Below are 13009 nucleotides of genomic sequence, written 5' to 3' on the forward strand. Positions count from 1 at the left end.
CTCTTGGCCTGGCTGCCACTGTGCTAGGAGAGGAGACTTGAGCAGGAAAAGGCCCCAGAGGACAACAGGAGAGGGAATGGGCGAACCAGGCTGGATATGGCTGGATGGAGGTCATTTTCTTCATAGCAGCCCCTATGGTGCTGTGCTTTAAAAGTGTGGCTAAACCACTGCAGATAATGCACCAAAGCATTAGCTATTGCTGCACAGTTCTTGCACACCATCAAGGCCACCTCTCTTCCTCACTCTGCACCCCGTGCAGTAGAGGATAGGGGTGGGCAAGGTGGTGGGAGGGGTCACAGCTAGGATGGCTGACCGGCCTTGGCCAAAGGTCTATTCCATGCACATAACATCATGCTCAGCAATAAAACTGTGGGCAGTCTTTCCAAAGCAGCCGTTCTTTGGAGAATGGAGGGACACCAGTCTCCTGGTGCGAGGTGGTGGGTGAGTGCCTTTGCACCACTTGTTTATTTTTCTCTTTTGTCCCTTTCCTTCTTAAACTGTCCTTAAGTTGACCCAAGGGTGTTTTGCTCTCTTGCTTTTCCAGTTCTTCCCCCCATCCCACTAGGACAGGGGATGGAGAGAACAGCTGGTGGGTGCTTAGTGCTTGCCAGGGTCAGCACAACACACAGGCCCTCAGACAGTGAATGTCCTCCTTGCCCTGCTCCTTCCTGTCTGTGCCCAGGGCTTCCTGGGAAGGTTTCTGGAGAGATGGAGGCAGGGAGAGACACAGGGCAGAAAGAGAAGCAGCAGGTGCAGGCTGAGTGTCTCAGGGCTGTGCAGGAGATCTCCAAAGCAGTGCGGTAAGCAGCAGGGAAGTGTGTAATGAGATTTGCATCTGAGGAAGGGGAGTTGCTGAACTGCTGCAGGACACAACTGGGCAAGATGACATGTGTCTGCCCAGAGCCCTGAATGGCAGCTGGCTTGGTAGCAACCAGCCCTGCCTCCCCACACATCCTTCAGCCCCTGACAAGCCACAGCCAAAAAGCAGGGCCAGGGAAAGTTGTTTTTGCATGAAACCCAGCAAAACAGGTGGGACTCCCGCCACTGTTCCTGGACATTGAGGACTGTCATCAACATCCTGGGTGACCAGACAAGGAGTGTAGACAGAAGATCAATGGGAGCAATGATCCCAATCTGTTAGGACTTGGCTGATGGCACTTAAAACACTGTGTCATGTTTTGGGCTATAATGCAAGAACATGTTTGACCAAGGGTTGTGTGAGTTCAGCAGAGGGGGCCAGGATGGTGAGGATGCTTGAACTCTTCCTTGGGGAGGAGAGTCTGAGGGCAGAAGCCTTGCTGAGAATGGAGAAGAGAATGCTTTGGTGGGAGACCTCAAAGTCTCTTTGGAGTAGCTACGGCCATGAAACTGCACGGGGTCATCCATCTAGCCCCTGATAGTCAGAGAAGTTTGGAAAGCAAAGGATCACCCACCTGATGCATGACTAAGTATACTCACAGCAAGCCTGTGCTAACAGTCACTGCACACCCATCCTCAGGATCCCCCTCCTAGAATCAGCCCTGAGCAACCCCAACTCTATCCCTGATTATCTTGGGAGAGCTTCTGCAAGGCAAAGGATGACATGGAGGCAAGTGTTGGGATGCAGCAAAACTTTAATGGATCAAAAGGTGGAAACGAGGTAACTCTGAGTGGAGGCTCTAGTGCAGGGAGCACCAGGGGCAGAGAGCAGTTTGCGCCCCATGGCTGTGGTGGAGAGGCAGCCAGGTGTCCACCTGCCTGCGCCACAGAGGGATCAGGGCCAGCAGGTCCTCCCTAGGCTGGCTCTGTGGGGCTCAGAGCCCAGGGGAGCACATGACAAGCAGCACACGGGAGGGAAAGGAGAGAGTGGGAGAAAGGAAAGGCAGGCATGGGGTGTGCTTGGTGAGAGCCCAGGATGGCCATGTCCTTTTGACACGGGTGCTGGTGTTGAGCAGCCCCTCTGAAAGCAAGAACCCAGAGCTCCATCCCCAGTCTGGTCCCACCCTGTGGGTCCCTGGGGGCCTTCCCCTGGGCTGTCACCAGCAGCTTTAGCAGGGGAGGCACCTCCTGCCGCAGAGGCGGCTGCCAAGGCCGGAGAGGCCAAAGCCCCCGGAGGAGATGGGCACTCCCTCAGAGCTGAGGATGCTGCCAACGGCAGCGGAGGTGGAGGAGCCCACGGCGGTGCTCTGCGGGAAGGAGCTGAGGATGGGGCCGGGCAGGGTCACCACCACGGGGGAGGGCTGGATGACGACGGTGGAGTCCTGGCACTGCCTGACACAGGGCTCATTGCAGCTGTTGGCCAGCGGGGTCGGGCCGCAGGGCTGGCAGGGCTGGCAGGGCAGGCACGGGTTGTAGCAGGACATGACTCAACTGTGAAGATGAACCTGGGCTCTAGAAGTGGAAAACAAAGCATGGGGGGGTGCTTGATGAGCCACCTGGCACCCCACCATGAGGGAGAAGAGAGACGAGGAGAAGAGGTGGAGGCCTTTTAGGGAGGCCCACGGGTTTCTCCTTCCCATCAGCCCAAAAGAACCCTGCCAAGAGTGACCAAGTCCAGGGAGGTCCCCACCATGTCCATAGCTCACGCCAGACAAGCCCCAGCCTCTCTCCATGAAAAAAACTTCTGCCCCCTTCCCACTCCCATGATAAGCAGATTCATACACCAGGGAAGACACGGCGAGGAGGACGAGGAGGACGAGGAGGAAGATGAGGAGGAAGGCAAGAAAGGAGTCCCAACTCACCTTGTTCCCAAGGAGATGGAGCTGAGAGGAGTAGACGAGAGAGTGAGGAGAAGGGCCCGCTTTTATACTGCTCCGGCACCACCCCAGGCGCACAGTCACTGCACGCAGGCAGTAATTTTCCAACAGACTCACCTCCAAAGTAAAATATCCTACCTAGTGGCACAGGCTGTGCTTTGTTTCCGTCAACAGTGCCATTTCATTTCCTCATTTCTGACATGCTTGGTCTGCCATGTAGGCTCTTTTCATGTGCCGGGAGGGGAGGCAGGATTTGCCGTCAAGACATGAGGCTCCTGACACTCCTCGGAGCATCTGGACCAGGGAAGGCTTACATGCAGTAGAGGAGAATCAGGTGTGGGAGCAATCAAAGAGATTGGACAGGCATGAGTGCATGTATCCTGATGCCACGCACCCAAGGGAGTTGGTTGGTGTCACTACAAGGCCGCTCTCAACTCCCTTTGAAAGTCACAGCAGTCAGGGAACGCATCTGAGGACTGGAAGGAAGCCAGTGGGCCTCCTGTCTTCAAGAAGGGCACAAAGGAGGAGCCGGGGAACAACAGGCCAGTCAGCCTCACCTCCACCCCTGCAAAGGTGATGGAGCAAATCATCCTGGAAGCGCTTCCCAAGACAAAAGGACAAGAAAATGATTGTGAGTGGTCAGCATGGATTTACAGAGGGCAAGGCAGGCCTGACCAACCTCCTGGCCTTCTTTGATGACCTGCTTGGCTCCGGTGTATGAGGGAAGGGCAGCGAATGTGGTTCATCTCATCTAAACAAGGCTTTTGACGCTGTCTCCTGTGACAATCCTTACGGAGCGAGTGACAAAAAAGAGGCTGGGGAAGAGGGCAGTGCAGGGGATTGAAATCTGGCATGCCTGCTGGCCTCCAAGGATTATGACAAGTGTCACGATGTCCAGCTGGCGGTCACTCTCTCCTGGTGCCAGGCCTTTGGGTCGCCAGGTCGGGGTCCAAAGCATGTGACCAAAGTGCATGGTGGTGTGAGGAGACACAGAGAGAGGAACAAGGTGCTGTCCCGAGCCTCAACACACTGCTCTGGTAGTGAGGAGGGAGGGACCCAACTGCACAGGGCTTGTTGAGGAGCAACATTGTCCCTCTGCAAGCCTGCTGATGGCGTAGGTTGGGGACCCCCAGAGACAGCCACAAGAGGGGATAAATTTACCAGAGAAATCAGCACATGTCTCCCCAGAAGGAGAAGCTGTGCTTGGGCAAAGGCATTTGAAATCACTAGCGCAGCCCATCTGCCCATAGAGGCAGTGATCAGCACGAGCTGGAGTGAGCAGAGAGGCAGACAGGAAGGTAGAAGGATGTGGCGGCTCCTCAGTCACAGGAGCCTTTGGGAACCCAGGAGAGGACCGCATTGGTGCAAAGACAGGCCGACCTTCCTGCACAGGGTTTTGAAAACAACCTCACCAGCCATGTCCTCCGTCTGCACAGACTGCTCCAGCACTTGGGGGCACATCTTCTGCCTGTACTGACATGGTCTTGCTCAGGAAATGCTTGGGCCTCTCATCCTGATACTTCAAAAGAGCCTCTGCGGCCTAGAGGTCACGTCAGAAATGAGGAAATGAAATGGCACTGTTGACGGAAACTAAAACACAACCTGTGCCACTAGGTAGGATATTTTGCTTTGGAGGTGAGTCTGTTGGAAAATTACTGCCCGCGTGCAGTGACTGTGGGCCTGGGGCGGTGCCGGAGCAGTATAAAAGCGGGCCCTTCTCCTCACTCTCTCATCCACTCCTCTCAGCTCCATCTCCTTGGGAACAAGGTGAGTTTGGCGCCCTTTCTTGCCTTCCTGCTCATCTTCCTCCTTGTGCTCCTCTGGGGTTTTTCAACACATACCTGTCTCTCTGTCCGATGCTGTGTCTTGAGGCTGTTTGTGAAGGGAGAGAGAAGGGAGGAGAAGGTGTGGCAAGCAGAGAGGTTGGGGCTTGGTGGAGGTGTCTTGTGAGGTATGGGCTAGGTGGGGAGCTCCCTGGGCATGGTCACACTTGGTTGGGCTCTTTTGAGCTGAGGAGAAGGGTATCCCTCGTGGTGGGGTGCCAGGCTGCTCGTCAACCACCCCTCGTGCTTTGTTATGCCGTTCTGCATCCCTCAGGTTCATCTCCACTGTCGAGTCATGTCCTGCAACAACCTGTGCCTGCCATGCCTGCCCTGCCAGCCCTGCCAGCCCTGTGGCCCGACCCCGCTGGCCAACAGCTGCAATGAGCCCTGTGTCAGGCAGTGCCAGGACTCCACCGTCGTCATCCAGCCCTCCCCCGTGGTGGTGACCCTGCCCGGCCCCATCCTCAGCTCCTTCCCGCAGAGCACCGCCGTGGGCTCCTCCACCTCCGCTGCCGTTGGCAGCATCCTCAGCTCTGAGGGAGTGCCCATCTCCTCCGGGGGCTTTGGCCTCTCCGGCCTTGGCAGCCGCCTCTGCGGCAGGAGGTGCCTCCCCTGCTAAAGCTGCTGGTGACAGCCCAGGGGAAGGCCCCCAGGGACCCATTGGGTGGGACCAGACTGGGGATGGAGCACTGGGTTCTTGCTTTCAGAGGGGCTGGGCCACCCCAGCACCTCTGGCAAAAGGACGAGGCTAGCCTGGGCTCTCACCAAGCACGCCCCATGCCTGCATTTCCCTTCTCCCACTCTCTCCTTTCCCTCCCGTGTGCTGCTTGTCATGTGCTCCCCTGGGCTCTGAGCCCCACAGAGCCAGCCTAGGGAGGACCTGCTGGCCCTGATCCCTCTGTGGCGCAGGCAGGTGGACACCTGGCTGCCTCTCTACCACAGCCATTGGGCACAGATTCCTCTTTGCCCCTGGTGCTCAGGGGCACTTCTTGCAGTCGTTCATGCAGTCTGACCCTGTTAACATCTCCTCACTCATTAAAGTTTCGCTGCATCCCAGCACACTCCTCTATGTCATCCTTTTCCTTGCAAATGCTCTCCCAAGATGTCCAGGGAGAGAGGTGTTCCGCCGGGTAGTTTTTTTGAGGGGCTTTTTGGCGATGATTTTGCAGTGATTGTCAACACAGCCTTGCTCGGAATCTTCTTAGTCATACACCAGGTGATTCTCTAATTTCTAAATCTGTCCGCCAATGTGGATCCTAATACAATTACCCAATGTATCTCAGTGGCTACCAGCCACTTTGTTGTGCACACCTTTTCTTTTTCGTCAGTAACATCAACACTGAGAGGCAAGTAGTCATGAGTGAATGTGGTACTGAGAAGACTGGAAGGACTAGCTTCCCAGGAGATGCCAGCAGAACCCATCCTAACCACAGCCCTCTCAAAGGGAGGGACACAGTGCAGTGGGCTGCCTTATCATAGAACCGTATTATCATACAATCATAGAATAGTTCTGGCTGGAGGACACTGTTAAAGATCATCTAGTCCATCTCCTCTGCCACAGGCAGGGATATCTGTCACTGTATCACGTTCATCAAAGTTCTGTCAAACCTGACTTTGAGCACTTCCAGTGATGGGTCATCTCACCATTCTCTGGGTAACCTTTTCCAGTGTCTCAGCACCCTCATTGTAATAAATTTCTTCACAGAATCACAGAATCACAGAATCATCTATGTTGGAAAAGACCTTGAATATCATCTAGTACAACAGTTAACTTCACACTGACAGTTCCCGACTACACCATATCTCTAAGCACTATGTCTACCCTACTCTTAAACACCTCCAGGGTTGGGGACTCCACCACCTCCCTGGGCAGCCCATTCCAATATCTAACAACCCGTTCTGTAAAGAAATGCTTCATAATATCTAGTCTAAACCTTCCCTTGCACAACTTGAAGCCATTACCTCTTGACCTATTGCTTGTTGCTTGGTTCAGGAGAGTCATCACCCCCTCTCTGCACCCTCCTTTCAGGGAGTTATAGAGGGCGATGAGGTCTCCCCTCAGCCTCCTCTTCTCCAGACTAAACACCTCCATTTGCCTCAGCCGCTCCCCATCAGACCTGTGCTCCAGACCCTGCACCAGCTCGTTGCCCTTCTCTGGACACGCTCAAGTGATTCAATGTCCTTTTTGTAGTGAGGGGCCCAAAACTGAACCCAGTCATTGAGGTGTGGCCTCACCAGTGCCGACTACAGGGGTAACATCCTTTCCCTGTCCCTGTTGGCCATGCTATTGCTGATACAAGCCAGGATAACACTGGCCTTCTTGGCCACCTGGGCACAGTGCTGGCTCATGTTCAGCCGGCTGTCAATCCACACCCCCAGGTCCCTCTCTGACTGGCAGCTCTCCAGCCACTCCTCCCCAAACCTGTAGCGCTGCTGGGGGTTGTTGTGGCCAAAGTGCAGCACCCGGCATTTGGCCTTATTAAACCTCATACAGTTGGCCTCAGCCCATCACTCCAGCCTGGTCAGATCCCTCTGCAGAGCCTCCCTACCCTCGAGCAGATCAACACTCCCACCCAACTTGGTGTCGTCTGCAAACTTACTGAGGGTGCACTCGATCCCCTCGTCTAGATCATCAATAAAGATGTTAAACAGGAGTGGCCCCAAAACCGAGCCCTGGGGGACACCACTCGTGACCGGCCGCCAACCGGATTTAACTCCCTTCGCCACAACTCTTTGGGTCCAGACATCCAGACAGTTTTTTACCCAGCAAAGTGGGTGCCCATCCAAGCTGCGAGCAGCCAGTTTTGCCAGGAGAATGCTGTGGGAAATGGTGTCAAAGGCCTTGCTAAAGTCAAGGTAAACAACATCCACAGCCTTTCCCTCATCCAATAAGCAGGTCACCCTGTCGTAGAAGGAGATCAGGTTTGTCAAGCAGGACCTGCCTTTCCTAAACCCACTGACTGGGCCTGATCATCTGGTTGTCCAGCATGTGTTGTATGATGGTGCTCAGGATGAGCTGCTCCATCAGCTTCCCGGGCACTGAAGTCAAGCTGACAGGCCTGTAATTTCCCAGATCATCCTTCCTACCCTTCTTATATATGGGCATCACACTGGCCAATTTCCAATCTGTCGGGACCTCCCCGGTCAGCCAGGACTCCTGGGAAATGATGGAAAGCAGCTTGGTGAGCACCCAGCCAGGTCCTTCAGCACCCTCGGGTGTATCCCATCCGGTCCCATAGACTTGTGTGTGTCTATGTGATGCAGTAGGTCACTGCCTATCTCCTCTTGGAGGGGCGTTCTCCCAGTCTCTGTCTTCTGGCTGAGGAGGCTGGATTCCATCGGTACAACTAGTCTTGTTATTAAAGACTGAGGCAAAGAAGCCATTAAGCACCTCAGCCTTCTCCTCATCACTTGTTACCATGTTTCCTCCTGCATCTAGCAAGGGATGGAGGCTCTCCCTGGTCTTTCTTTTGCTGCTGACATAGAAACATTTCTTGTTGTCCTTGATTGCTGAAGCCAGATTAATTTCTAGCTGGGCTTTAGACCTCCTGATTTCTGCCCTGCATAGCCTCACAGCATCTTTGTTATATTCGTGAGTCACTAGCCCCTTCTTCCAAAAGCTGTAAACTCTCCTTTTCACCCTGAGTTGCAGCCAAAGCTCCCTGTTTAACCAGGGTGGCCTTCTCTGGCGCCGGCTTATCTTACAGCACTTGGGGACAGCCTGCTCCTGTGCCATTTAGACTTCCTTCTTAAAGAGCATCCAGGCTTCCTGGACCCTTATACCCTTCAGGGCCATCTCCAAAGGGATCCTGTCAAGCAGCTGCCTAAAAAAGACAAAGTCAGCGCTTTGAAGTCCAGGATGTCAGTTCTGCTGCCCGCTCTCCTGGCCTCTCTAATAATAGAGAAATATATTATTTCATGATCACTGTGCCCTAGTCGGCCTAGTCTTCCTCATCTCCAATCTATGTCTACCCTATTTAAGTTTATAAATGTTGCTCCTTGCCCTATCACAACAGGCCTTGATAAAAAGTCTCTCTCCACCTTCATTATATGTCCCCTGTATATACTGAACGGCTGCAAGATGGTCTCCCCAGAGTCTTCTCTTCTCCCAGCTGAAAATCCCCCAAGCCTCTCAGTCTTTCTTCACAGGACAGGTGATGCATCCCTCTGATCATCTTTGTTGACTTTTCTGTGAGTTCAGCAGACGGGGGCCAGGATGGTGAGGATGCTTGAACTCTTCCTTGGGGAGGAGAGTCTGAGGGCAGAAGCCTTGCTGAGAATGGAGAAGAGAATGCTTTGGTGGGAGACCTCAAAGTCTCTTTGGAGTAGCTACGGCCATGAAACTGCACGGGGTCATCCATCTAGCCCCTGATAGTCAGAGAAGTTTGGAAAGCAAAGGATCACCCACCTGATGCATGACTAAGTATACTCACAGCAAGCCTGTGCTAACAGTCACTGCACACCCATCCTCAGGATCCCCCTCCTAGAATCAGCCCTGAGCAACCCCAACTCTATCCCTGATTATCTTGGGAGAGCTTCTGCAAGGCAAAGGATGACATGGAGGCAAGGGCTGGGATGCAGCAAAATTTTAATGGATCAGATAGCAGAAATAAAATAACTCTGAGTGCAGGGAGCACCAGCGGCCAGAAAGGAATCTGTGCCCCATGGCTGTGGTGGAGATGCAGCCAGGTGTCCACCTGCCTGTGCCACAGAGGGATCAGGGCCAGCAGGTCCTCCCTAGGCTGGCTCTGTGGGGCTCAGAGCCCAGGGGAGCACAGGACAAGCAGCACACGGGAGGGAAAAGAGAGAGTGGGAGAAGGAAAGGCAGGCATGGGGCGTGCTTGGTGAGAGCCCAGGCTGGCCGTGTCCTTTTGCCAGGGGTGCTGGTGTTGAGCAGCCCCTCTGAAAACAAGAACTCAATGCTCCGTCCCCAGTCTGGTACCACGCTGTGTGGGTACCTGGAGAACTTCGCCAGGGCTGTCACCAGCAGCTTTAGCAGGGGAGGCACCTCCTGCCGCAGAGGCGGCTGCCAAGGCCGGAGAGGCCAAAGCCCCCGGAGGAGATGGGCACTCCCTCAGAGCTGAGGATGCTGCCAACGGCAGCGGAGGTGGAGGAGCCCACGGCGGTGCTCTGCGGGAAGGAGCTGAGGATGGGGCCGGGCAGGGTCACCACCACGGGGGAGGGCTGGATGACGACGGTGGAGTCCTGGCACTGCCTGACACAGGGCTCATTGCAGCTGTTGGCCAGCGGGGTCGGGCCACAGGGCTGGCAGGGCTGGCAGGGCAGGCATGGCAGGCACAGGTTGTTGCAGGACATGACTCGACAGTGGAGATGAACCTGAGGGATGCAGAACGGCATAACAAAGCACGAGGGGTGGTTGACGAGCAGCCTGGCACCCCACCACGAGGGATACCCTTCTCCTCAGCTCAAAAGAGCCCAACCAAGTGTGACCATGCCCAGGGAGCTCCCCACCTAGCCCATACCTCACAAGACACCTCCACCAAGCCCCAACCTCTCTGCTTGCCACACCTTCTCCTCCCTTCTCTCTCCCTTCACAAACAGCCTCAAGACACAGCATCGGACAGAGAGACAGGTATGTGTTGAAAAACCCCAGAGGAGCACAAGGAGGAAGATGAGCAGGAAGGCAAGAAAGGGCGCCAAACTCACCTTGTTCCCAAGGAGATGGAGCTGAGAGGAGTGGATGAGAGAGTGAGGAGAAGGGCCCGCTTTTATACTGCTCCGGCACCGCCCCAGGCCCACAGTCACTGCACGCGGGCAGTAATTTTCCAACAGACTCACCTCCAAAGCAAAATATCCTACCTAGTGGCACAGGTTGTGTTTTAGTTTCTGTCAACAGTGCCATTTCATTTCCTCATTTCTGACGTGACCTCTAGGCCGCAGAGGCTCTTTTGAAGTATCAGGATGAGAGGCCCAAGCATTTCCTGAGCAAGACCATGTCAGTACAGGCAGAAGATGTGCCCCCAAGTGCTGGAGCAGTCTGTGCAGATGGAGGACATGGCTGGTGAGGTTGTTTTCAAAACCCTGTGCAGGAAGGTCGGCCTGTCTTTGCACCAATGCGGTCCTCTCCTGGGTTCCCAAAGGCTCCTGTGACTGAGGAGCCGCCACATCCTTCTACCTTCCTGTCTGCCTCTCTGCTCACTCCAGCTCGTGCTGATCACTGCCTCTATGGGCAGATGGGCTGCGCTAGTGATTTCAAATGCCTTTGCCCAAGCACAGCTTCTCCTTCTGGGGAGACATGTGCTGATTTCTCTGGTAAATTTATCCCCTCTTGTGGCTGTCTCTGGGGGTCCCCAACCTACGCCATCAGCAGGCTTGCAGAGGGACAATGTTGCTCCTCAACAAGCCCTGTGCAGTTGGGTCCCTCCCTCCTCACTACCAGAGCAGTGTGTTGAGGCTCGGGACAGCACCTTGTTCCTCTCTCTGTGTCTCCTCACACCACCATGCACTTTGGTCACATGCTTTGGACCCCGACCTGGCGACCCAAAGGCCTGGCACCAGGAGAGAGTGACCGCCAGCTGGACATCGTGACACTTGTCATAATCCTTGGAGGCCAGCAGGCATGCCAGATTTCAATCCCCTGCACTGCCCTCTTCCCCAGCCTCTTTTTTGTCACTCGCTCCGTAAGGATTGTCACAGGAGACAGCGTCAAAAGCCTTGTTTAGATGAGATGAACCACATTCGCTGCCCTTCCCTCATACACCGGAGCCAAGCAGGTCATCAAAGAAGGCCAGGAGGTTGGTCAGGCCTGCCTTGCCCTCTGTAAATCCATGCTGACCACTCACAATCATTTTCTTGTCCTTTTGTCTTGGGAAGCGCTTCCAGGATGATTTGCTCCATCACCTTTGCAGGGGTGGAGGTGAGGCTGACTGGCCTGTTGTTCCCCGGCTCCTCCTTTGTGCCCTTCTTGAAGACAGGAGGCCCACTGGCTTCCTTCCAGTCCTCAGATGCGTTCCCTGACTGCTGTGACTTTCAAAGGGAGTTGAGAGCGGCCTTGTAGTGACACCAACCAACTCCCTTGGGTGCGTGGCATCAGGATACATGCACTCATGCCTGTCCAATCTCTTTGATTGCTCCCACACCTGATTCTCCTCTACTGCATGTAAGCCTTCCCTGGTCCAGATGCTCCGAGGAGTGTCAGGAGCCTCATGTCTTGACGGCAAATCCTGCCTCCCCTCCCGGCACATGAAAAGAGCCTACATGGCAGACCAAGCATGTCAGAAATGAGGAAATGAAATGGCACTGTTGACGGAAACAAAGCACAGCCTGTGCCACTAGGTAGGATATTTTACTTTGGAGGTGAGTCTGTTGGAAAATTACTGCCTGCGTGCAGTGACTGTGCGCCTGGGGTGGTGCCGGAGCAGTATAAAAGCGGGCCCTTCTCCTCACTCTCTCGTCTACTCCTCTCAGCTCCATCTCCTTGGGAACAAGGTGAGTTGGGACTCCTTTCTTGCCTTCCTCCTCATCTTCCTCCTCGTCCTCCTCGTCCTCCTCGCCGTGTCTTCCCTGGTGTATGAATCTGCTTATCATGGGAGTGGGAAGGGGGCAGAAGTTTTTTTCATGGAGAGAGGCTGGGGCTTGTCTGGCGTGAGCTATGGACATGGTGGGGACCTCCCTGGACTTGGTCACTCTTGGCAGGGTTCTTTTGGGCTGATGGGAAGGAGAAACCCGTGGGCCTCCCTAAAAGGCCTCCACCTCTTCTCCTCGTCTCTCTTCTCCCTCATGGTGGGGTGCCAGGTGGCTCATCAAGCACCCCCCCATGCTTTGTTTTCCACTTCTAGAGCCCAGGTTCATCTTCACAGTTGAGTCATGTCCTGCTACAACCCGTGCCTGCCCTGCCAGCCCTGCCAGCCCTGCGGCCCGACCCCGCTGGCCAACAGCTGCAATGAGCCCTGTGTCAGGCAGTGCCAGGACTCCACCGTCGTCATCCAGCCCTCCCCCGTGGTGGTGACCCTGCCCGGCCCCATCCTCAGCTCCTTCCCGCAGAGCACCGCCGTGGGCTCCTCCACCTCCGCTGCCGTTGGCAGCATCCTCAGCTCTGAGGGAGTGCCCATCTCCTCCGGGGGCTTTGGCCTCTCCGGCCTTGGCAGCCGCCTCTGCGGCAGGAGGTGCCTCCCCTGCTAAAGCTGCTGGTGACAGCCCAGGGGAAGGCCCCCAGGGACCCACAGGGTGGGACCAGACTGGGGATGGAGCTCTGGGTTCTTGCTTTCAGAGGGGCTGCTCAACACCAGCACCCGTGTCAAAAGGACATGGCCATCCTGGGCTCTCACCAAGCACACCCCATGCCTGCCTTTCCTTTCTCCCACTCTCTCCTTTCCCTCCCGTGTGCTGCTTGTCATGTGCTCCCCTGGGCTCTGAGCCCCACAGAGCCAGCCTAGGGAGGACCTGCTGGCCCTGATCCCTCTGTGGCGCAGGCAGGTGGACACCTGGCTG

At 55.3% G+C, this 13009-nt stretch overlaps 1 protein-coding gene and 1 pseudogene across 1 annotated transcript; one reads left to right on the forward strand and one right to left on the reverse strand.

Moving 5' to 3' along the window:
* Positions 1-2027: 2027 nt before the first annotated feature.
* Positions 2028-7636, reverse strand: LOC141934059 (feather keratin 1-like; annotated as a pseudogene).
* A 4749-nt stretch (positions 7637-12385) lies between these two features.
* Positions 12386-12700, forward strand: LOC141934327 (feather keratin 1-like). Its single transcript, XM_074849687.1, has one exon. It carries the CDS (start codon positions 12386-12388, stop codon positions 12698-12700), a length of 315 nt encoding a protein of 104 aa, XP_074705788.1.
* Positions 12701-13009: the final 309 nt, after the last annotated feature.

This window comes from Strix aluco, chromosome 24 (genome assembly GCF_031877795.1).
Source record: "Strix aluco isolate bStrAlu1 chromosome 24, bStrAlu1.hap1, whole genome shotgun sequence".
NCBI classification, from domain to species: domain Eukaryota; kingdom Metazoa; phylum Chordata; class Aves; order Strigiformes; family Strigidae; genus Strix; species Strix aluco.